Raw genomic sequence first — 22306 nt, 5'->3', positions numbered from 1 at the left:
TCCTATTTCCTTTTCTGTGGATTGATTGTTTATCAGAGAAAAATCAAAATCAAATTGGAGAGATAATAATTATGGAAGAAATCTTTTTTGCTGAAGCAAGCTTTGAAGTCGAATGGTAATTTAATTGTTAAGAGGTTTTTAAGAACTATGCGTAGCTTAAAGTAACTGAGATAACTTATCAGTAGTGAACTTTGTCCTTTGGAATGGCAGCTCTAATTCTTTGCTTGTAAATCAAGTGTATTTCCACATGAACGTTACCCAGAAGCAGGTCTTCTGTATTGCTGTGGAAAGTTGGATGACTTTTGAGTTGAGCTCTAACGGAAAAGACAAATTGATTTAGAAGAGAGTTTACATTACATTTTCAATTTAATTTCTCTTTTCAAAAGTGGTATTTGAAACTCAATGAAAGCTGGCTGGAACAATCTATAAGATGAAATACAGTTTCATTTCATGATGATTAATTTTTCAGTTATCATCATTGGCTAATTCGTGTTATAATTATATTTGAATTGGATGATAATTTGCTTTTCAGAAAGCAAATGGAAAAGGTCTAAGGAAACATAGGAAAGTTACTTAAATGAGGCGTTAGTTCTTTGGCGTGGCATGTGGAAAAAGCAGTGTAGAAATCAACCCCTTGTGGATGTTCAGATCATGAAAAATGCACCTGTCTAAATTACTTCCCACACCAGCAGCAGAAAGACGCAGGCAAGCAGGCACGAGAAAAATGGCTTTTGAATATTTATGAATGTTTCCTGTGAATATGTTTTATAATGAGGACAAAAATGCTGAGCACCAAAATTCTATCAAAACCTGATAGAATTTTGTACTTTTAAATTTATGACAGCAATGCATTGTTATTCCTTATACCTATGCTGCTACTATACTGGTAAGAATAGGGTATATGGAAAGACTATTGAGATGGGATCAAAGCAATAAAAATAACGGCATGCCATCATTACAGATGATGACTTGTTTGAAAAGACTGCCAGAATTTCAATTACCCAAGGGGAAAGTGATATAGAGAGCACAGGCGTATAGTCCAGAGCAGGAGAAAGCAAGTAGTATGAGATTAAATAGTACCGAAAACAGTGAGACTTAGGTAAAAAACCTGAGCAAACCCCAGCACCAGATATGCATTTGTAAGTCTTGGGACAGAGGATGGGGCAGAACTCAGGGAGGCAGGGAAGGGGGTGCTGCTAGAGCAGAAGTGGATCTGGGTACAGGGACAGGTAGTGAGAAAGTGAAAATGATTTTATTAGAGCTGGTTTCTGTTCACTGCCATGGTTTCTGTGCCTTCCCCTTTTGAGGAACAGTAATCTTCCCTGCAGAGGGGTTACGGACTGGTCTTCTGACATCTTTACTTCCTTATTCTTCCCTATTTCCTATTCCCTCTTAAGTGCTCCAAAAAGGGACTCTTGACCAAACCCATCTACTCAAACTAAACCAAAACAAGCCAAATAATCTTTTCCTGTAGTCACTAATGTCTGGAGTTCCTTAGATTGAGGACAACGGCTACAATATATTAAACCAAGCGAATGCCTGGCTAGGTAACACTTTGAACCTCATCCACATAAAAACATGATCAACTGTTCAATAAGAAGCATGTATGGAGAGCCATTTCCTGTCAAGATAGGAAGGAAGGGAGAAGAGAGCAGTGAACATCCTGCGTGTGCTGTAGGATGAAAAGATGTCATGAAAAGCTTAAATCAACTTCTCATTTCTCTGAGGGTCGGCCTTGAGATCACTCAGCTACCTAAAAGGATGATTTGTTGTGCCTGGCAGTATAACCATACAATGCATAAACTATTGAGCGGTCCTACATAGCACACGTGTCTAGTGATTTTGACCAGTTTGCTTTCACCTGTCTTTATTTTGAAGGAGCCCTATTTCTAAGTGAAACTGAGTGTGAGGGTTAGGGTTCTTTTCCACACTGACCAAGCACACCTTCCAAATAAATGCTTCTCTAGGTCTCAGAGAGGAGAAGTGGAAAGAAGAGAAAAGAAAGACATGGGGAAAAGAATAAAGAATTGTAGAGGAATTAGAATCCCAAGGCAGATTTAAAAGATTTTTAGAAAGTATCAGTACTTAGGCACATCCCCAGATATTCCAAATTAATTGATTTGGGCAGGGTCTAGCCTTTGGCTCTTCAGGCGGTTCTATGTATCTGTTCAGGTCCAATCTCATTACTTTGCTGCTGAAAACTCCAGGGCCCCAGGAGGTGACATAGCCCACTGGTGGCCTGCTCAGCTGGTGGCACACCTAGCCCAGGACCAGCTTGGCTACTTGCCAGCCTGCCTCCTGCCGGCTGTACCACAGGGCGCAATCCAGTTGCTTCACTTTTGGTAATCTAATGTTTAGCCAAGCCAAAATCTCATTTTTTAAAAATTCAAGGGTTTTAAAAGATTCTGAAAAAATTTATTTGTCATGGGTACATCACAGTCTCAAAATTCTTGGGTGTAATGCAACAGGTTACTCAACCTTCCTTCCTGCTTTTTTTTTTTTTTTTTTTTTGAGAAAAACAATTAGCTATGTATTTGAAACCACATAGGCTTAATATTAGGAATATTCTTATTAAACTGCTTGACATATAGAAAACACATATGAAGGAGTTTATCTTTTCAATCTTGACTTCTGGATCAAAGTTTCTTTCTTCTTTCTTTGGAATCTACATTTCTTTGTCACAAATACAGAATGTTGTAATGCCAGTGCCTGCAGATAATGCCTTTACATGCCCCAGGCAGAAACTATTATTTTTAAAGGATTTTTTTCTGTGAGTGAGAACTTATTCAGTGTTCACTCAAATTAGTGTTGTCATGACATTAATAAGAACTCAGGAATATTTTTTAGTTGATTTTTCATTTGCATCTTAAAACGTGCTTTTTGCAGATTATTTTCAGGACACTGACAAACCTGGCAAAGGTCTTTACTGCATTTTGTTCTAGCTTTCCAGATCTTGAGAGTGTTAAAATAGTTGATTACAATCCATGGGGAGACACGTCTCATGATTTAAGATCCTTTTATGTTAAGCCCAGTAATGTCTTTGTGAATGTATTTTTGCCTCAAACACAATGCTCTTCCTATTATTTTTCTCACAGTGAACTCATTAGCCTGTGTTTGTGAGATTGATGTCTGTTGTCATGGAAATAAACAATGCCACAAATTTAATGCTGTAGAAAGTAGAATGAAAAATAGGCCGAGAAGCATAACTTTTAGGAAAAGGAGAAGCTGAAATTATTGTTTTGAAATTACCCTGGTGTTAATTTGGAAGATGATTCATTCCCACATTCTAGCTAACCTTATTTGTCTTTTGTTTTTTTGGAATGTCATTAATGCAGTATTCAGCTTATTTAAATTCAGTCACTTTCAAGTAAGTTCCTTCCACCGCAGCTCTTCCTGACTGAAATGTAGGAAATTTAGGAGAAAAGGCACATATGGAAAAACACTGCATATCAAGCAAAGGAAAAATGTGCTGTACATTTAAAACTTAGAGACTAGTTGTTGGGATATCAATTATCAAAACAAGTAAAAACCAAACAAACAGAAAAACCCCACAACCAAACCAAATGAAAGAAATGAACAAACAGCTTGAAATTGTGATTTTATATTCCTGTAAGTAGAGAAAATATAAAGGTGTATGGCCATTTAAGTAGCAAAGACAGCTAAAGCAGACTTTCAAATAGGAATTAGCCTCAAGTACTGAGGAAAAAAAGTCAATGTGTTCCTGAAAATAAGTATTCTTTGTTGCAGTGAAATATGTAACTAATTTCCTTCCAGAGATGAGATGTGCTTTCAGCAGTTAAAGTTATTTATAATGGAGTTAGAATTTTCCATTTGGGCTTGGGGTCTGGTAGGCTGCCCAGCTCCTGTTTTATTTATTTTTTGCCCTGAAAATCCAACCACATATGATAGGTTTTTGTCCACCTAGATTTCTTTTTCATTCATTGTTGTCTTTATTTTTTGCGCTGAAATACAATTGTTTAATTAAAAGTAGTTTTAGGATATTAATTTTTTACTCTTTGAGTCAAGTAAAATAATAGCCTTCAAAATTCTTGTAAGAGTGTTATATATCATTTGCATGGATATACAATTACTGGTAAAATGTATGCTGGGGAAGCAGATAGTTTCATATTTATGTCATACTGTGGCATAAACCCTCATAAAGGTAGCCAATATAAAGCGACCTGTATATTTATCTTCCATTTAAAATATGGAAAGTGAGGGTTTTATTGGAAGACATCTGTGCCTCCCATTAAGTTGAGGTTTCCATATTTTTCCATTTGGGTTGTATTTTTTTGAATGAAAGAGCCAAAATTTAGTAGCAGACGTTTTCGATCAGCTAGAACAAGTGGTGTGTTTTATTTTGATGACTAATTGCTTTTAAGTTTTCCAGAAGAATTGCTGGTTTTCAGTTTCATTAGGGTTAAGCTATATTGAAAGTTTGCACTTCTGCTTTTTTAACTGCATGAGCAAATAAAAGTTTCACCAGAAAATGGTTGTTGGAATTAAGGTTTGCAAGTGATATGAAATTGTTGTAGTTATTGTAAATCATACATTGAAACTGAACATATTTAAATTAGATCAGAGAGGAAAACATCATATTAATTAAGGAAATAAAAATCTATGTGAACAATGGACTATGTCATAAGGCAGAATGAAATGTGATAAAATTTTGGGATTTGCACATATTTTTTTCCTTTGGAAAAAGATTTAAAGCACTGGTGCCTTCAAGTTTATATGTCATTCTTCTCCCAAAGGACCTTACAACCCTACTGGGCATGTGGAGGCATGGCTGATAGGACTCAAATATAATTCTGAAGTTTTATTCCATCAATCCGTTCCACTGACAGAACAGAGAAGACAGCTCAAAAAGAAGAAATTTGTTATTAGTAGTATTTTTTGAGACAGGGTCTCACTCTGTCTCCTGAATTGGAGTGCAGTGGCTTCATCATAGCTCACTGAAGCCTCAAACTCCTGGGCTCAATGGATCCTCCTGCCTCAGTCTCCCAAGTAGCTGGGACCACAGGTGCATACCACTATACCTGGCTAATTTTTTACTTTTTGTAGAGATGGAATCTCACTATTTTGCCCAGGCTGGTCTTGAACTCCTGGCCTTAAGAGATCCTCCTGCCTTGGCCTCCCAAAGTGCGAGGATTACAGGCATGAGCCACTGCACTCCGCCCAAGAGATGGACAATTTTAGACAAGTTGAGTTTGAGTCCAGCAAGTCAGGATGTCTACCAGGATGAATATTTAAACGTCTACTAGACATTTAAACAAATAATTTCCTTTTAATTTCAATTGTAGAACGTGGTTCGCCTCAAGATTTAGTTATCAAAGACATCACTGATACATCAGTTGGGGCTTATTGGACGTCTGCTCCAGGAATGGTTCGAGGTTACAGGGTCTCGTGGAAATCTCTTTATGATGATGTTGAGGCTGGAGAAAAAAATCTTCCTGAAGATGCAATTCATACTATGATAGAGAATCTGCAGCCAGAAACCAAATACAAAATTTCAATATTTGCAACTTACAGCAGTGGAGAAGGAGAACCTTTGACTGGAGATGCCACAACTGAATGTAGGTAACATCATGGGTGTGTTTGGGCGTGTGTTGATGCTGCTAACTAATAGCTCTCAGCCCAAGTGATGACATACAGTTCAACCACTTGAATTTTTTTCTTTATATGATAACTGGGGACTGAAGAATTAGGATCTTTAAAGAATTGAGTTTAAAATCACATTATGTTAGTATCTAAAAATTATACCAAATTTTGAAATATTGAATCTCTTTATCCCTCTCAACTAACCATACACACACACACACACACACACATTTATTTATTTTTTCTGGTAGAATGACCAACTCAATAGCATACCCAACTAGTAAAAAGATCAGGAACCATGGAGACAAAGAGAATTCAAGCACAGTTACAGCTGCATGACCTTGGTCAAGGTACATAACCTTCTTTGAGCTTCAGTTTCCTAATCTGTAGAAGGTAGACAATAAATATTGTCTCATAGAATTGTAAGGATTAAGTGAAATAACAGTGTATCAAGCACCAAACATAGTGTTTAGCCACTTAGAGATGATTGATAAATGAAAAGTGGCTATTGAAACTGTGATTATAATATAACCAAGACTAATTCTAGATTTTTTTTTACTTTATTCTTATTATATTTGATAAGGTTAAATCAAAAGCCCACTCAATTTTCTGGTGGCTCAGGTTTAACTCAATCTCAATAATCTTTCTTATAAATAATTATGAATGACCTACCATTATCACCTGGCTGGTGAAGGATGTGTCAGGATTTCTTAATTCATTTTCCTAAGAAGTCATTTGTTTGAGTGATGATGATGTGTCAATGTAGGCTCAGCAGCTGTAACAAATGTACCATTTTGGTGGGGGATGTTAACAATGGGGGAGGGTGTGCATCTGGGATGGGGGCGGAAAAAGGTACTTGGGAAATCTCTGCACCTTCTGCTCAATTTTGCTATGAACAGAAAACTACTGTAAACAATAGTCTATTTAGAAAAACAAATAAAACCAAGCCAAAACAAAAATCACTTGTTAAGCATGGGAATTGCTAAGTATTTGTAGGAGAAAACTTTATTCCTTTTGTTTTGGGAGGATTTTAGGAAAAGGGGATTTTGAATGGGCATTCTTGCATTTCCTACTGTTAGAAAGAAGTAGAGGAATTTAGTGATTTTCCTGGCAAAGGAAGAGGGAGGGAGAAGTGCCATGAGCAGTTTCAGTTACTTCCTATATCCTGATTTCAAGTTGTCTTTAAACTAAAATCTTTTGGTCTGAGTTTTCTGAGGAATTCATTATCTTTTTATGAAAGAAACTAAGTTGAATGTGCAAGTTTCAAATTGTATCTAAATTAACCAGATTGAAAAAAATCAAGCTCCTTATAGGAAATTTAAATATGTGAAAAAGCAAATTTCTCACATATTCACATGATTGGTTTCCATTTTAGTAAATGAAATCTTGTGTCTGAAATATATTGGCTGATGTAGTTTAAGGACCTGGCAGAAAATCATTTTCTATTTCTGGCAAAATTCATTTGTTGTGAAGAGAAGCCATATTGTAAGCTTAGGCCAGATATGACCCATCTAGCTACATGTATCTGTAGGAGTAAAGATACCATTCATGTGGCTGAGAAATTATAAAAGTATATGTATTTAGAGGGAATTTTAAAAAAAAATTCTCCTACATTTTGTCTTTTTCCAAAAATTTTGAGCCTTCAGATAATTATTTGGGATTGAAAATGTCTGCAAGGATATATTTTAGCCAAAAGCAAGTACTTTGGCAGAAACTATAAATATAGTTTCTTTTAATAGCTTACTGACTTGAAGAATAGTAATAGATAACTGAGGATTAATGTGAGAAATTTTAAAATTTCCAGAAAGTAATGAACTTGGCTGAGAGTTCTCATAGTTTCTTTAAACCATAAAATATAAATTGCAATCAATTTACTTTTGGTTAAAATTATATTTTTGTATCTCTCAGAAACATAATTCATGATCTTATATTGAATTTACATATTTTATCATTCTTATATTTGTCCTCTATACATATTGTGTCTTTTATAAAAAAATTTGGCTGCTTTCAAGATTTTCTTTTTATCACTGGTTTCAAGCAATTTGATTATGATGAGTCTTGGTTTAGTGTTCTTCATGTTTTTTGTGCCTGGGATTTGTTGAACTTCTTGGATCTGTGAGTTCATACTTTTTATGGAATTTGGAAAAATCCAACCCATTATTATTATTATTATTATTTTTTATTTCAGCTCTTCATGGCCATTATTTCTTCAAATATTTTATTTATTACACTGTCACTCTCTTCAGGTACTCCAATATATTAGTCTGCTGGAAGTTATCACACATCTCACTGATACTGTGTTCATGTTTTTCATCTTTTTCCTTCATTATGTTTTGTTTTGGATAGTTTCTATTATCATATAATCAAGTTCACTAATCATTTTTTCTACACCTTCTAATCTGCTATAAATTCCATCCTATGCATTTTTCATCTTAGATGTTGCATTTTTTATCTCTAGAAGTTTGGTTTGAGTCTTTTTTTTTATATGTTCTATATCTCTACTTACACTTAATCTTTCTTCTATCATTATTAACATTAAGAATATAGTTTATATTAATAACAACTGTTTTAATGTCCCTTTTATCTAATTCTGTCATATATGTCATTTTTAGTTCTGTTTGTATTGATTGATTTTTCTTCCATAATTTATTGTCTTTGTCAGCTAGGACTACCATAACAAAATACCATTGAGTGGCTTGAACAACAGATATTTCTTTTCTCACAGTTCTGGAGGCTGGCAAGTTCAAGATTAAGGTCTGGCAGGATTTGGTTTCTGGGGAAGGCTCTCTTTCTGGCTTGTGGACAGTCACCTTCTCATTGTGTCCTCACGTGGCCTTTTCTCATTCTGTGCATGTGGAGAGGGAAGGAGAGCTGTCCGATGCCTTTTCCTTCTCTTATAAAGACACCAATCTATCAGATTAAGGACTCACCATTAAACCCAATTACCTCCCCAAAGGCCTCATCTCCAAATAACATTACATTGAAGGTTAAGACTTCAACATTTTAATTTTGAAGGGCCACAAACATTCATTCCATAACATAGATTATAATTTCATCCTTCTTGGATGCCAGACATTGTGAATTTTACTTTGTTGAGTGCTGGATATTTTTATATTCTTATGAATATTCTTAATTTTTGTTCTGAAATACAGTTAAGTGATTTGGAAATAGCTTGATTTTTCTGGAGCTTGCTTTTAAACTGATTTAGTTTAAAGCTCATTTTGCCCTATTATTGAGGCAATCACCTCCTAAGTACTTGACATGATATCCCTTGAGTTACAAGGTTTTCTCCCTCGCTAGGGGGAATATTTCTGTGAGCTCCAGGAATTATTCCTTCTGCTCCTTTTATATGGTTCTTTCCCTGCGCTGATTAATACTGGATTGAAGACTCAAGTATTAATTTTCTCTGTGGCACTCTCTCCTTTACGGTAGTCTGTTCTGCAAGTTCTAGTTGCCTTGGACTCCCCAGACTCACAATACTATCTTATCAAGTAAGGGAGGGCACCAGGTTTCATCTGGATTCTTCCTTTCTGTACTGGGAACTGGAACCCCCCAAGCAATAAGCTGGGGCAATCCCAGAGACTATTCTCATTTGTTCCTTATCTCTCATGGGGGATCATTTTCCCGTGCTGACTGATGTCCAATGCTTGAAAAGTATTGTTTCTTTTTTTGTTGTTGTTAGTATTTTTTTTCCGGGTTTTTAGTTGTTTCAAGTGGCTATTACCCATTTGAACGTGAAAATTTCTTTTAAAATCGGGCAAGATTCTTTGCTGATTTTGAATTTCCTTCATTTTAACCTTTCCTGTTGATAATGCTCGTGACCTTTTGAACACTAAGATGAACTGAATGAAATGATCCTGCTTATAATAAACTCTATGTGTAAGAAAAAGGAATGATGTTGGCTGTTTGTGGAAGTTGGTGATCTGTTTCTGATAGTTATCATATTAATAATTATGACATATTAGTAAATGATAATTTAATAAATAATATTGATTACATATTTAGCAATAACTGTTAACATATAGTGCTTTCTAGAATACTCAGCATATACCAGTTTGTCTTTAGAGCTCTTGAGATATTTTGATGTGTTAGTGTTTCCTATTCTTCCATGCTCATAGTCTTATGTACATGGCAGTCACAAGAATAGTGTTAACTGTAGTCACCCTGGTGAGTCATTTACGGATTGCAACTTTTTGTGAAAAGACCCCAGTACAATTTCTAAACACCTGCATTCATGATTTTTAGTATTCCCCATGGCATTGTTACCAGGAGAATTCTTTACAGATGGAAATATAATAAAAATTCTAAAACCTCATCTCCGGAAATGGGTGTTTTCTTTACTAAAGTCTTGAGAATGCAAAGAGGAAATCCCTGCAATATGAACTTCCATTTTTTAGTATTAGCTAGATAAAGCGAAAACATCTTACTGAGATCTCACTGAGATTAGGCTCACACGCCATCACGGATTTGTGAGTGATGACAATACTGAGCAAGAGAACAGCATGCATACTTAAGAAACCACAGAAAGTTTCTTTTTACATAAATGGAGAGATGGGCATATATTTTCTTTCAACGTGATTTACATTTTAATCTTCCTTTTATCTCACAGTATCTCAAGATTCCAAAACCTTGAAAGTGGATGAAGAAACAGAAAACACAATGAGAGTTACCTGGAAACCGGCACCGGGGAAGGTTGTCAACTACCGTGTTGTGTATCGCCCCCAAGGGGGAGGCAGACAAATGGTTGCTAAAGTGCCACCCACAGTCACTTCAACAGTGTTAAAGCGACTTCAGCCCCAGACCACATATAACATCACAGTTCTCCCAATTTACAAGGCAGGAGAAGGAAAGCTTAGGCAAGGATCAGGAACAACAGGTACAAAATAATTATTTTTTTTTGGGGGGGGGGAAAGTATGTAATGTTTCAAAAGATGACTTCAGTATATCTACTTCATTTATAAATATTTAAGACTGATTCTTTAGTAAATTAAATTATAATTATTAAATAGGATGCCTAATTAACTTATCATTTTTACCAATCTAATTCCTGGTAAAATCATTTTGTATATTCATGTTTTAAGGTGAATCTAATCTGTGTTGTGAGAATTATTTACCCTTCTGCTTGGGTAGCATTCTGTGGTCAAGACTTTTATTGGACATGATGTCTTGTGCTACCGGACTTAACCCTTTTTATAAATATACCTTTGTGTAGGGGTTAATATAAAACCTTAAAAGCTTAGTCTTACTGATTTTAAAAATATTTTTGTCTTTACAGCATCTCGATTTAAGTCTCCCAGAAACCTCAAAACATCTGACCCAACTATGTCAAGCTTCCGAGTGACTTGGGAGCCTGCCCCTGGGGAAGTGAAGGGTTATAAAGTCACATTCCACCCTACAGGGGATGACAGAAGACTGGGGGAGTTAGTGGTTGGACCCTATGACAACACTGTTGTTTTGGAAGAACTTAGGTAGGAATTAAGTACATTTGTGTTGAAAGATTGAATGACTTATGCCAATTAATAGGCCTTATACAAATAATCATTAACATGTTAGTTTGCCAGTGGAGTATTTAAAATCAGCTAAAGCTGTTTTCTCCTGCTTGGTGCTGCTGGAGTTGAGGTTAGGAATCAGAGACTAGCAACAGAATTTTGGCCTGAGCAGGATTTTCTGTAATGTTTTAATGATTTTTGTTTTTACGTGATTAGTAATGGCATTTTTCAATAACACTCTGCTTTTTAAAAATTGACATCTGTATTACATAATTGCACCAAAATTCCAGCCATGTGGAAATGTGTGGGTTCCTGTGCTTTCTGGAAGGGCTCAGGGGACTCATGCTGAGATACCGAATGTGAATCCCCCTCTGCTGTGATACATGAGAGAAAGGGCAGGACTTTGTGCTTGGTGCCAGCTGGCAGGAGAGGGCAAGGCTGGGCTGATTAAAGGTCTAGCTTCGGGCTGTGCAGTGGAAAACAAGGAAATTTGAGTTTGAACAGCACCCTACATTCATTACAGTAAAAAGAATGGACTACTGTGTGTTGCATTTGGAAAGTTTGTTTTTTCAGCCATTCATTCAACAGTATTGAAATATATATAAATGCTTGCTATTTACTTTTACCAGAGTAGGGAGGATGAAATTTATTGAGCTGATTATGTGTCAGGCATCATGCTAGGTGCCTTATTTACTCTGCAAGGTACAACATTTCAATCATTTTCTTGAAGGCCGTTGCTTAGAAGCAGTAAGAATAGAGTCTGATCCTTCTCTGACATGCTAAAAGGGATGGGGGTGGGGGGACTCTGCATCTGATAGAAAGGCACGACAGAAACTGGTGCTGTGAATCCCTAATGTTCCCTGGAATGCTTGCTGTAATGTCCCTTGATACCTCACAGAGTAAGCATAAGCTGGAAAGTGATGGAAATTAATTTTCTTCTCTTATCATGTTGAACATGGTAAGTTCCTCTGAGTGAAAGTTCATAAACCAAGATGCATGTCTTTAACAAAACCAAAAAATGCTACCACTTGAACCAATGGTCCATACAGACTATATACTTTAATATTTCAGGGCAGGTACCACCTATAAAGTAAATGTTTTTGGAATGTTTGATGGAGGAGAAAGTTCACCACTCGTTGGACAAGAAATGACAACCCTTTCTGATACAACTGTTATGCCAATTTTGTCTTCTGGTAAGAAATTGAGTTACAGTCCCCTAGGAAAACTTAACATTATGAAACTATTTCAAATGTGAACTGTTAGGTTATCATACAATGAAAAATGACTATAAAATTTTTACACTACAATTTGTTTCAATAATTTACATATGTATCAAAAGAACTTTTTCAAACATCCAGTCAAGTATACTTTGGACAGTATTTTTTGTGTGTGTGCTTCTCTTATCAACATTGCTTTAGTATATAGTAGTGTATTATTTAAAGATGAGTTTTTACTAAGTGTAGATGTACCTTTTTTTTTGTTTTTTAATGACTAAGATGCAGTTTTCTTTTGTTAAAGTAACTGCAGAAACAATTTATTTGGGGTGGGCAAGTAGAGTTAGGTTATATAAATAGGTGGGCAACCACAACCTGGGAAGCAAAATGGTAACTTAAGACCTTTAGATTTTCTGCCCCTGCCATGGTCATAGCCTTGATGTTATGTGAAGCTGCTTTTTAACATTATTAGAGGTGGAAGTGGTGGACAGAGTTCACTTCTAAATTTTTCACTATTTCCTGTAAAAGAGTAGATCTGGGCAGTGCAGGAGCAGGCTTGCAAAGACTTAGGTGCTTGGGATGGTATTTGGGAATCCTCAATCCTCATGTAGTATATAATCATTGAAAGGCACATTTGTACTTTGTAGTGTGGTGAGCATTACCTAGTTTTTTTCAGTGATTTTTTTTTTTGTCATATAAAGATCAAGTGCTAACATCGTAATAAGTTGGAAAATTTGTAGCTGGTAATACAAGTTCTTGGAAAAGAGAACATTAAAGAAATGGATGTGGATAAAATAAAGTGTCAAATCTTGCTGTTTTGTATTAATGTTCTATTATTTCTCTTATGATGATATTAACTGACTTATATTTTTATTTTGTAGCTTGTACACTGAGGATATTGGGATTATTTTCTCTTCCCAAAGCTTTTTCTTTGTATCAGTGTTTGTGCTTGTCTGTATAGCTCTCAATTTATATATTTGTTTGCATACTTTTCTAAATTGTCTCCTATCTTTCTTGATTCTTTAAATGTGCAAACTTCACCATCTATATTTACCTGATTTTTATACATAGTAGATGATAAAGTTAAATAATTAATAACTAAGTAATATAATAGTTTACTAGTTTTCAAAAATATGTCTTTACTTCAAGATAGTCTAATTTTGAGGGTCATGTATCTAATACTTCATAATATACGTAGTAGTTACCTGGGAGCTTAATTATTTCGAAAGATATTTTTTGGCTCACTAAAATCTTTTCTAGTTTAAAGATTTTTATCATTCTTGTCTGCTAATGACCATTAAATATTGTAGAAGAATGCAACGTCTAATGTTTAGATCACATTAAAATTTTATTAAAATCATGAATGCCTTATAGTTAGATAGTTATACATTCTCATTTATTTCAGCTCTTGTGTTTGTGAGCCCATTAAATTTACAGCGATGTTTAATTCAAGTCTCCAGGTTCTATGAAGGTGGGAAGAAAATGTAGTCAAAGATGAAGGAAACATTGGCCACTGAAATTGATGAATTGATTCTCATGACAGCTAATTGAGGTTAATAAATCACATGGGCATATTGTCAGAGTCTCATACTCTAAATCACTGAGCTAAGATGTAGTACTGAAATAGGCAACACTGAGCATCCAGGGAGTGGTAGAGGCATGCCTAGGAAGTAACTCTGCCAACAATTTGCTCCTTACTGCCTTGTCTCACGATTGCCGTGTCAGGGATGGAGTGTCTCACTAGAGCTGAAGCAGACATTGTGTTGCTGGTGGATGGATCATGGAGCATTGGCCGGGCAAATTTTAGAACCGTGAGGAGTTTCATTTCTCGTATTGTGGAAGTCTTTGAGATTGGCCCCAAAAGAGTACAAATTGGTAGGTTCTGACAATATTGAAGACATTCAGACATTTTCATTTTGCTCTTTTACGTATACTAATCCCAGTGGTGTTTGTTATTTTAGCCCTTGCTCAGTATAGTGGAGATCCCAGAACAGAGTGGCAATTAAATGCTCACAGAGACAAGAATAGCTTGTTGCAAGCTGTGGCAAACTTACCATACAAAGGCGGCAATACTCTCACAGGTGAGTAAGGACAGTCGCACTCTCTTTCAGCTGGTGCTTGGGTCAAAGAGTGTGCCCGAGTGGTGATGTGACTGAGTCTCTTTTTAACATCCGACCAGGCATGGCTTTGAATTTCATTCGCCAGCAGAACTTCAGAACCCAAGCTGGCATGAGGCCTCGGGCTCGCAAAATTGGTGTTCTCATTACCGATGGGAAATCGCAAGATGACGTCGAGGCACCTTCAAAGAAACTCAAGGATGAAGGCGTGGAGCTGTTTGCTATTGGTAAGCGTTGAAAAAGACAGCGATGACCCTGCGGTTATAAATGTGCTAGGGATGTTTTTGTAGTTAAAAATACTATCTGAAGCATGAAACAAGTAAACGTATTTTCCCTGTCACATAATTGATCAAAATAATGGTCTAGAAAGGTAATTCATGTTTTTTTTTCCTCCTCGTAATGAGACAAAACTACATGGTTTCTTAGAAGAAACTTAATGGATCAAGATGAAAAATGTGCTATTAAGAGGATTTGGGAAAATTCCTATTTGGTTTTCCACAGAACCATGTTTATTTTTGATATCCATTATTTCACTTTTCAGAAAAAACACTGAAAAGATACTTTTTGGTGGGAAATTGGTTCTAGAAGCATTTAGAAGATGGCAATTTCGAATAGCTTTCAGTTTATATTCTTTGTTTCTATTTTATAACTATAGATAAGTAATCATTTTATTATTGAAGAAAATAATATATATGTTTTAGTTAATAAATTATTAAACCCTCATAGTTGGCCTACAGCAGCCATTAATTAAGAATGCCCTAAAACATTTGCTTTGTTCCATTAATTCTTTTTTCCTGAGGAGTGCTTTTAATTTGTATATATCAATTTTCCAAGGTATTAAAAATGCTGATGAAGTTGAGTTAAAGATGATTGCAACTGACCCTGATGATACCCATGCATACAATGTGGCAGATTTTGAGTCACTCTCTAGGATTGTGGATGACCTCACCATTAACTTGTGTAATAGTGTCAAAGGTCCAGGTAAGTCTAGCCTGGGGTTTCTCACACTCAACACTCCTGATATTTTGGGCCAGATAATTCTTTTTTGTGTGAGCGGAAGGGCCTGTTTTATGCATTGTAAGATGTTTACCATTGTCTTAAGCTTCTACCCACTTGATGCCAGTAGCATCCATTGAGAGTGACATGTAAAAACACCTTCAGATGTTGCCAAATGTCTGCTGGAGGAAACACTGTCGCCAGTTGAGGATCTCCGCTTTGTTTCTTGGGATGGCACCAAACTAGAAAGTGACTTCTAGCTTATTTAAGGATACATTTAGTTTATATGTACCTGCATACCACACACACACACACATCCACTGCCCCCACACATATATATTATAAATGGGGGTGGAAAGAAAAAGAGCGATGCTTTCTTTTCTGGTGTATATTCTCTACTAAAGCATCTTCACTCTATTTAATTATTATGTTGCTATCAGGTGGTTGTTCCCAGACTTTTGTTTTCTAAAGTTTGGTACCTTTTTTTGTTTTCCTAATATGAGTAGGAATGAAAGAGGGGTCTCATATCTAGTTTGCTTTGCCTCTACTATAGAAGATCAGATTTGATACTTGACACTTGTAATTCCTAAATGTATAGAGACGTTACAGTTTTAGGGTTTGGACTCTAGAAATTACATAATCTCTCTTTACCAGTGAAGAAATTGAGATCTAGAGAAGGTAAATTACTTAGTCAGGGTCAAGTGGTTAAGGATGTTTTTAGGAGTCTTTGAAAAAAGTAACTATGGAGAAGGAATTAAGATTTAGAAATAAAATTAGAGAATTGGATTTGCAGTGACAAAAGGTAGACAGAATGATTACTATCTGTGTAAATCATAGGGCAAAACATGGTAAGCACCAAATTTGAAGGTTTTTGGAAATTAATAATAAAAATTATGGTCCTTATTAGATGAGAAAATTTTCTTTTAAGTATGTGTAGATTATGGTAAAAACTGTCCTTCATTAATTTATTCTGGTTTTGGAAAATCTGGAAAGAGTTTAACAAATAATGTGGTAGAAATGGTTCACGTGTTTTGGGTACTAAGGGTACATTTATTTGAATGTTCCGTCTTGAGTTTATCTCTCTAAACTTTTGCAGATTTTCTTTTTTAAGATTTTGAACAACAGATTGACCTTTTCCCTGGAGAAATAGACCAACCAGGCAGCCAGAATTAGTAGGCTCCTGGCTCTGGATTAGCTGAAGGAGTTGTAGTCTTATTCAGCTGGAGAGAACTTTGAGTGGGATGAAAACATCTTTTATCTGTTTTCCTTTTTTTTTTTTTTATCAACTGTGTGATAGTTGCATTCATTCTAGTTTCCCAGACAGTAAAATTGCTTGATAATTTTGTAGGCTTGACTATGACCCAAGCACAATAAAGGTTAGGATACTAAGAATGGAAATGCTTTCCCCAGTTTTGGCTTGCAAAGAAAGTAGAAAGAGTTTGTATGAAAGTGATTTGTCATGTTCATGGAGTCATTGGATTAATTTCTTTCTCTTTAAATTATTATTTGGGACATCTTCCTATTGGCCAATTTGAGTTTAATATTTCTATTTTTATCAATATTTATTCTAGATACTGTTATGTATTAGTCATTTCACATATAACCACCCACAAAGACCTCGATTACAGGCAGTAGGATGTTCCCAAATTTTAAAATACTTGTTTGTTTTCATTGTCTCTTTAATGATAAAATTGTTATTTTCTCTACTGAGCTAGATCCTTTAAGGGAACCAAACATGAATAAAAAACTGATTCTGTCCTCACAGAGTATAACCTTTAGTTAAGGAGATATAAAACATGAATATATATAATCAAAATTATAATGAGGGTGGTGAAGTTGGGTGGTGTAAATAGTGATGGGGACAATGGAGAAGCTGAATTGTCAGGACTCAAATTTGTATTTATTGGTTATAAGTACAAAGGTAGAAAGAGTAGAAGGTGTACAAAGATGATTGAGAGGTTTTGAGTCTAGGTGATTGGCAAACTGGTAAACTTCTTATGGAAGAGGAGGATCAAGTTTTAAGTAGTTCAGGTTTGAATCTCCCAAGGCTAACGAACCCTTTGGCCATCCCTACAGAGAGGTCATATGGGCAATGAGCCTCTTTACTGATTTATTGTAGCTACTTAATATGAGAGAGGAAGTGTGTAAAAGCTTGAAAGACAGAATAATACCATTTCAATCTAATTTCAAATTTCATCACCTTGCTACAATAATAAAAAAAGTGTATGCACTTTATTTCCATGTATAGGTGACTTGGAAGCACCTTCTAACTTAGTTATTTCTGAGCGAACCCATCGTTCTTTTAGAGTGAGCTGGGTACCTCCTTCTGACAATGTGGATCGATACAAGGTGGAATACTACCCGGTTTCTGGAGGAAAACGTCAAGAAGTGAGTAGGCAGCACCTAACATCCAGTCCTTCCTGATGTTGAGATTGGGTCCTGTGTCTGAAGGCTCAGAGAATAACGTTGGGTGGGGGGCAAGAGCGATGAAGAGAAAGGCAGACTGGAGTTAAGAATGGTGCTCTCTATTCTTGGCTTTGCAAGGCAGCCCATTTGGGCTTAGTTAAAGGGAAAGAGCTTTGTTGAAATTCTTATGGTTTCTAAAAATTGCAGAATATCAATATGATTTTTTCATTAAAATTTTATTAGAAGATGCTTAATTTATTCATGAGTTCATAGTAGAATCATAGAGTTGGCAGAAACATTAAAGATCTATTATTTACCCACTCATTTTACAAATAAGGAAACAACAGCTGGGAGAAAAATTTATATGAATTGTCCAAGATCTCATCGAAATCTGGTGGTTTCCAAAAGCAAGAAAATGGCTTCATTGAAATATAATTTCTAAGCTCATTGCAGTTAACCACTTTGTAAGGATAGTAGAAAAAGGGAACTGATTATACATGCCTTGTTATTCTTTTTTTCCCTAGTTTTATGTGAGTCGGCTGGATACTAGCACAGTGCTGAAAGATCTGAAGCCTGAAACTGAGTATGCTGTGAATGTGTATTCTGTGGTAGAAGATGAATACAGTGAGCCTCTGAAGGGCACGGAAAAAACCTGTAAGTCAGATTTTTTAAAAAATAAAAACATTTTCTCATTTTTTACAATTTTCTAAGATAAAGAAGTAATGGACCACGTAGGATTTTTGTCAGCCTTCCAAACATTCCTTCAGTAGCCATTCAACAAATATTTACTGAGTGCCTTCTCTGTGCAGGTGCTCAACAAATACTGTGTGGTTTGATGCTCTTGCTGGCTGCTCCTGCCATCAAGGGATCCCACTGACAGAATGGTGATCATGGCCATAATGATTTAGAGGGAAAAATACTTTTTTTTTTTTTTTTTGAGACAGAGTCTTGCTCTGTTGCCCTGGCTAGAATGCAGGGGCATCATCATAGCTCACTGCAACCTCAAACTCCTGGGCTCCAGCCATCCTCCTGCCTCAGCCTCCCCAGTAGCTGGGACTACAGGTGTGCACCACCATGCCCGGCTAATTTTTCTATTATTTGTATACACGGGGTCTTGCTCTTGCTCAGGGTGGTCTCAAACTCCTGACCTCAAGTGATCCTCCCACCCTTGCCAGAGTGCTAGGATTCCAGGCCGGAGCCACTGCACCCAGCCATAGAGGGAAAAATACTTTTAATAGGGTTATTCACTTCTTGGGATATTAAAACTTTATGCTTTCAAGAAAGTTTCTTAAAATGCAAATATACCTTTCGGGGATAATACTTTAAACCTTACTCTGATTGTTGTATGGTGACATTTTATTAAGGAACAAAGTTCTTCAGGAGCAAGATGTGAGGAAAGCTACCATGTGGGGAGTGGTACTAAGATTAGGAAGAGGAGCCGTGCAGAGATGATCTATTTCACCTCTGCTGATGGCTGGATCTCCCTGCTGGCAGTGAGATCTCCTCTTTCTTTCTAGCCTCTGGGCTTTAATAGAGAAGCTCTAAGGGCTTTGACTTTGAGCAGAGCTTTTGGGGGAGATGTTCCCCACTCCTATTCCTGGTAGGATTTCCAAGACCATATGAAAATACTCTTTCCTTGCTTCTTGGTTGAGTTCAAGGCGGAAGAGAGAGAGCCACTTATTAGAGAAAGCAGTGAACATCTTCCTTCCTTCTAGGGTGAGATTGACTCCACCCACGTACTGCTCAGTTCTTTAGGTCCTTATCTCTTCCCTTATGCCCTTTTGTATTAGACCATAGGAGGCAGGAAATAAATATTTTATAATTGGCAGGATTAACTTGATAATTTCTTAAAACTTTAAACTCAATCTTTGAATGCAATATGGGTGTTAACAATTGAGATTGTAAACTTTTTACTCTGCCTCATGGACTTGTCTTCAAAAAGCTATAAATCCGCTATGTTCCAGTTATTAATGTATGACATTCTCATTTTAAATGTATTTTTGGAAGACAGATTGAAAAATACTACTTTGGTTACTTATGTTTGAAGTTCTTTGACTGAAGAATAAAAATAGTCAACTTAGTGATGTTCCAGAAAAAGAGATTAAAGTCTCAGAGAGTTGGCATCTCTTTTGGGTTCCATATAGACTCACTGGAATGCCATCTGCAATTTGAACCTTAACATTTTTCCTTCTATGAAATAGTTTTGTAACATGCAGTCCTGATTATGAAGTGCAATGAACAATGAGATTGGGTATTTTGGGGGTGAATGGCGAGGATTATATTAACTCTTACTGATTTCTTACAGCTACCCATTCTCTATTTAGCATATACAAATATCAATAATTAGGTAGGAAACAATGCTTTAAAAAATAAGTGGTATGAAAGGAGTGAGACTGATGTCTGCTTTTACGTTTCCATAGTGCCAGTCCCTGTGGTCAGCCTGAACATTTATGACGTCAGCCCCACCACCATGCGTGTGCAGTGGCAGCCTGTGGGGGGAGCTACCGGCTACATCTTGTCATACGAACCCACTCAGGCTGCAGAACTGACAAAACCCAAAGAGGTGAGAGATGTCTGTTTCTTTAGCATTGGTTCTTCCTCAGACTTTACAGTTTTACAGTCCCCAGTATACTGAAATTACTTATGAACTAATTTATAACTTTACACACATAACAGAAAACTAGAAAACTAGGTTCATGTCCTGCGACACATTTGAGAAGATATTGGCATGCAAAAGGAAATGCAATTTTTATAAATGAAAAATAAAAGTTGTGTTCTAATCTAGTGGTTACAAATTGGCTTCAATTGGCTATCCCCAGTAAGAGGAAATGCTTGATTTGAACGTCTTATTTCCCTTTGGCATATCCGTGTGCAGATGCGTGTGGAGCCGACAGTGAATGACGTGGAGCTGACTGACCTCTCTCCCGACACCGAGTATGCTGTCACGGTCCAGGCCGCCCTGCATGACCTCACTAGTGAACCTGTCACTGCTCGGGAAGTCACCTGTAAGCTACTGCTAGTTTTCCTTCCCTTCTTATCGCTGTAAACATAACATTCATTAGAATATTTCTTTCACATGAGTCTAATAATAATTTGATAATTTGTGTACAGGTTTCAGAGTTATTACTTTTGACAGCCAAATTTGAGCATAAATATTTTAATTCTAGTCTTATGGAAGCATCTTAAATTGATTCTAAGATATACATTCTTTTTTTCACATTTAACGTGCCTGATATTGAGATTTATCTTGCAATCAATGGTGTCTGACTATTGCTCTTGGTTAGGTGTCAACAGGACATAGAATATAAAATAACAGTGAATCTCATGATTGATGTTGTCTTGGATCCATGAAATATGGTATATAGCATTGGTGAGAATGGGAATGTTGAGTGAATATAGTTTTGGAGGAAGATATTTGGTTTAAGATCAAGATGCTGCAAGTTCTTGTTGAAATAGAAACTCCATGGCACACACAAATAAGACTGTCTTAATTAATTAAATTAATCAATTTACCCAATCCAAAAACATATTGAGCACCTACTATATGCCAGTCATTGGGCCAGGTGTTGGGGATATACTACTAAATAATACAAAGTGATGTAGAGCGTATGGACTCCTTCATGATTTGCATTTCTCTTGTGTGTGTGCTGGTCAGACTCTTTTGTACTTCCAGCTTGTTTCACTAAGCGTTGAGGTGCTTTTTCTTGAAAAGTGACAATGATTGCACTTAGCATCCTTGCTTTCCCCAGCCGATATTTTGTTTCATGATTGGAGAGGTGGACATGCTGGGATTGATGACTTGGCTTAAGTTTGGTGAATCTCAGCCCACATTTCTAAAGAAGTTAAGAAGTTGGAAGGAATTTCAAGGGGGAAAATGGGACTGAGGAGATGAGGCAGAGAAGAGAAAGAGCCTGGGCAAGGTGGATCAGTATAAATTCATCGACAACACACAAATAGTTTTAAATCTTCTTTTATATGTTAGACCCTGTCTGGAGCTGGTGGGTTTATGGAATAGGGTGGTGGCAGATGAAAGGAGGGCAGGGGCCAGCCAGGGATGGGGACACGTGTTCTGAGGGTGCTGAGAAAGAAGACCCAGGAGTCATAGTGGGCTGAATGGTCACGAGTTGGGCAAAGTGCTGGGCTGCCGCAGAGGAGGAAGGGAGGGCAGAGAGAGATGCAGAGAGACAGTAGAATTGGAGATGGAAGTGCAGAAACATGGAGGTGGAGATAGAGATTCAGGAACAGAGATGCACAGAGTCAAAATGACAGACGAAGGAAAGTGGTCAAATGGGCAGCTAGAAAGAGGGCGATACGTCTCATGTAACAAGAGAAAATCTCTTTATTTGTTATCGTCCTTCCCCTTTTTTAAGGTAAAGTTTTGTTAGGCTTGGTAAAAATTTATCATTTGGATTTTCTTCTGGCCATTTAGGCTTCTGTGGCTTTTCTTATAAGTTTATTGGATGCTTAATGCTGGCCCATCTTC

General features: G+C 36.6%; 1 protein-coding gene across 3 annotated transcripts in view; it reads left to right on the top strand.

Moving 5' to 3' along the window:
• COL12A1 (collagen type XII alpha 1 chain) overlaps nucleotides 1-22306 on the top strand; it is a 115082-nt gene that overhangs the window by 32352 nt on the left and 60424 nt on the right. For 2 of the 3 annotated variants that reach the window (XM_045543899.1, XM_045543901.1), the window contains 12 exons: nucleotides 5304-5576; nucleotides 10211-10477; nucleotides 10877-11069; nucleotides 12162-12283; nucleotides 14030-14179; nucleotides 14266-14385; nucleotides 14484-14648; nucleotides 15256-15402; nucleotides 17666-17805; nucleotides 18348-18477; nucleotides 20244-20386; nucleotides 20699-20828. In XM_045543899.1, the coding sequence (XP_045399855.1) occupies nucleotides 5304-5576; nucleotides 10211-10477; nucleotides 10877-11069; nucleotides 12162-12283; nucleotides 14030-14179; nucleotides 14266-14385; nucleotides 14484-14648; nucleotides 15256-15402; nucleotides 17666-17805; nucleotides 18348-18477; nucleotides 20244-20386; nucleotides 20699-20828 (1980 nt within the window). The remainder of the gene's footprint in view (nucleotides 1-5303; nucleotides 5577-10210; nucleotides 10478-10876; nucleotides 11070-12161; nucleotides 12284-14029; nucleotides 14180-14265; nucleotides 14386-14483; nucleotides 14649-15255; nucleotides 15403-17665; nucleotides 17806-18347; nucleotides 18478-20243; nucleotides 20387-20698; nucleotides 20829-22306) is intronic. The other variant, XM_045543900.1, reaches the window with a different exon arrangement.

This window comes from Lemur catta, chromosome 2 (assembly GCF_020740605.2).
Source record: "Lemur catta isolate mLemCat1 chromosome 2, mLemCat1.pri, whole genome shotgun sequence".
Lineage (NCBI taxonomy): Eukaryota > Metazoa > Chordata > Mammalia > Primates > Lemuridae > Lemur > Lemur catta.
Note: the sequence above shows the minus strand (reverse complement) of the source record. Positions and strands in the feature narration are given on the sequence as shown.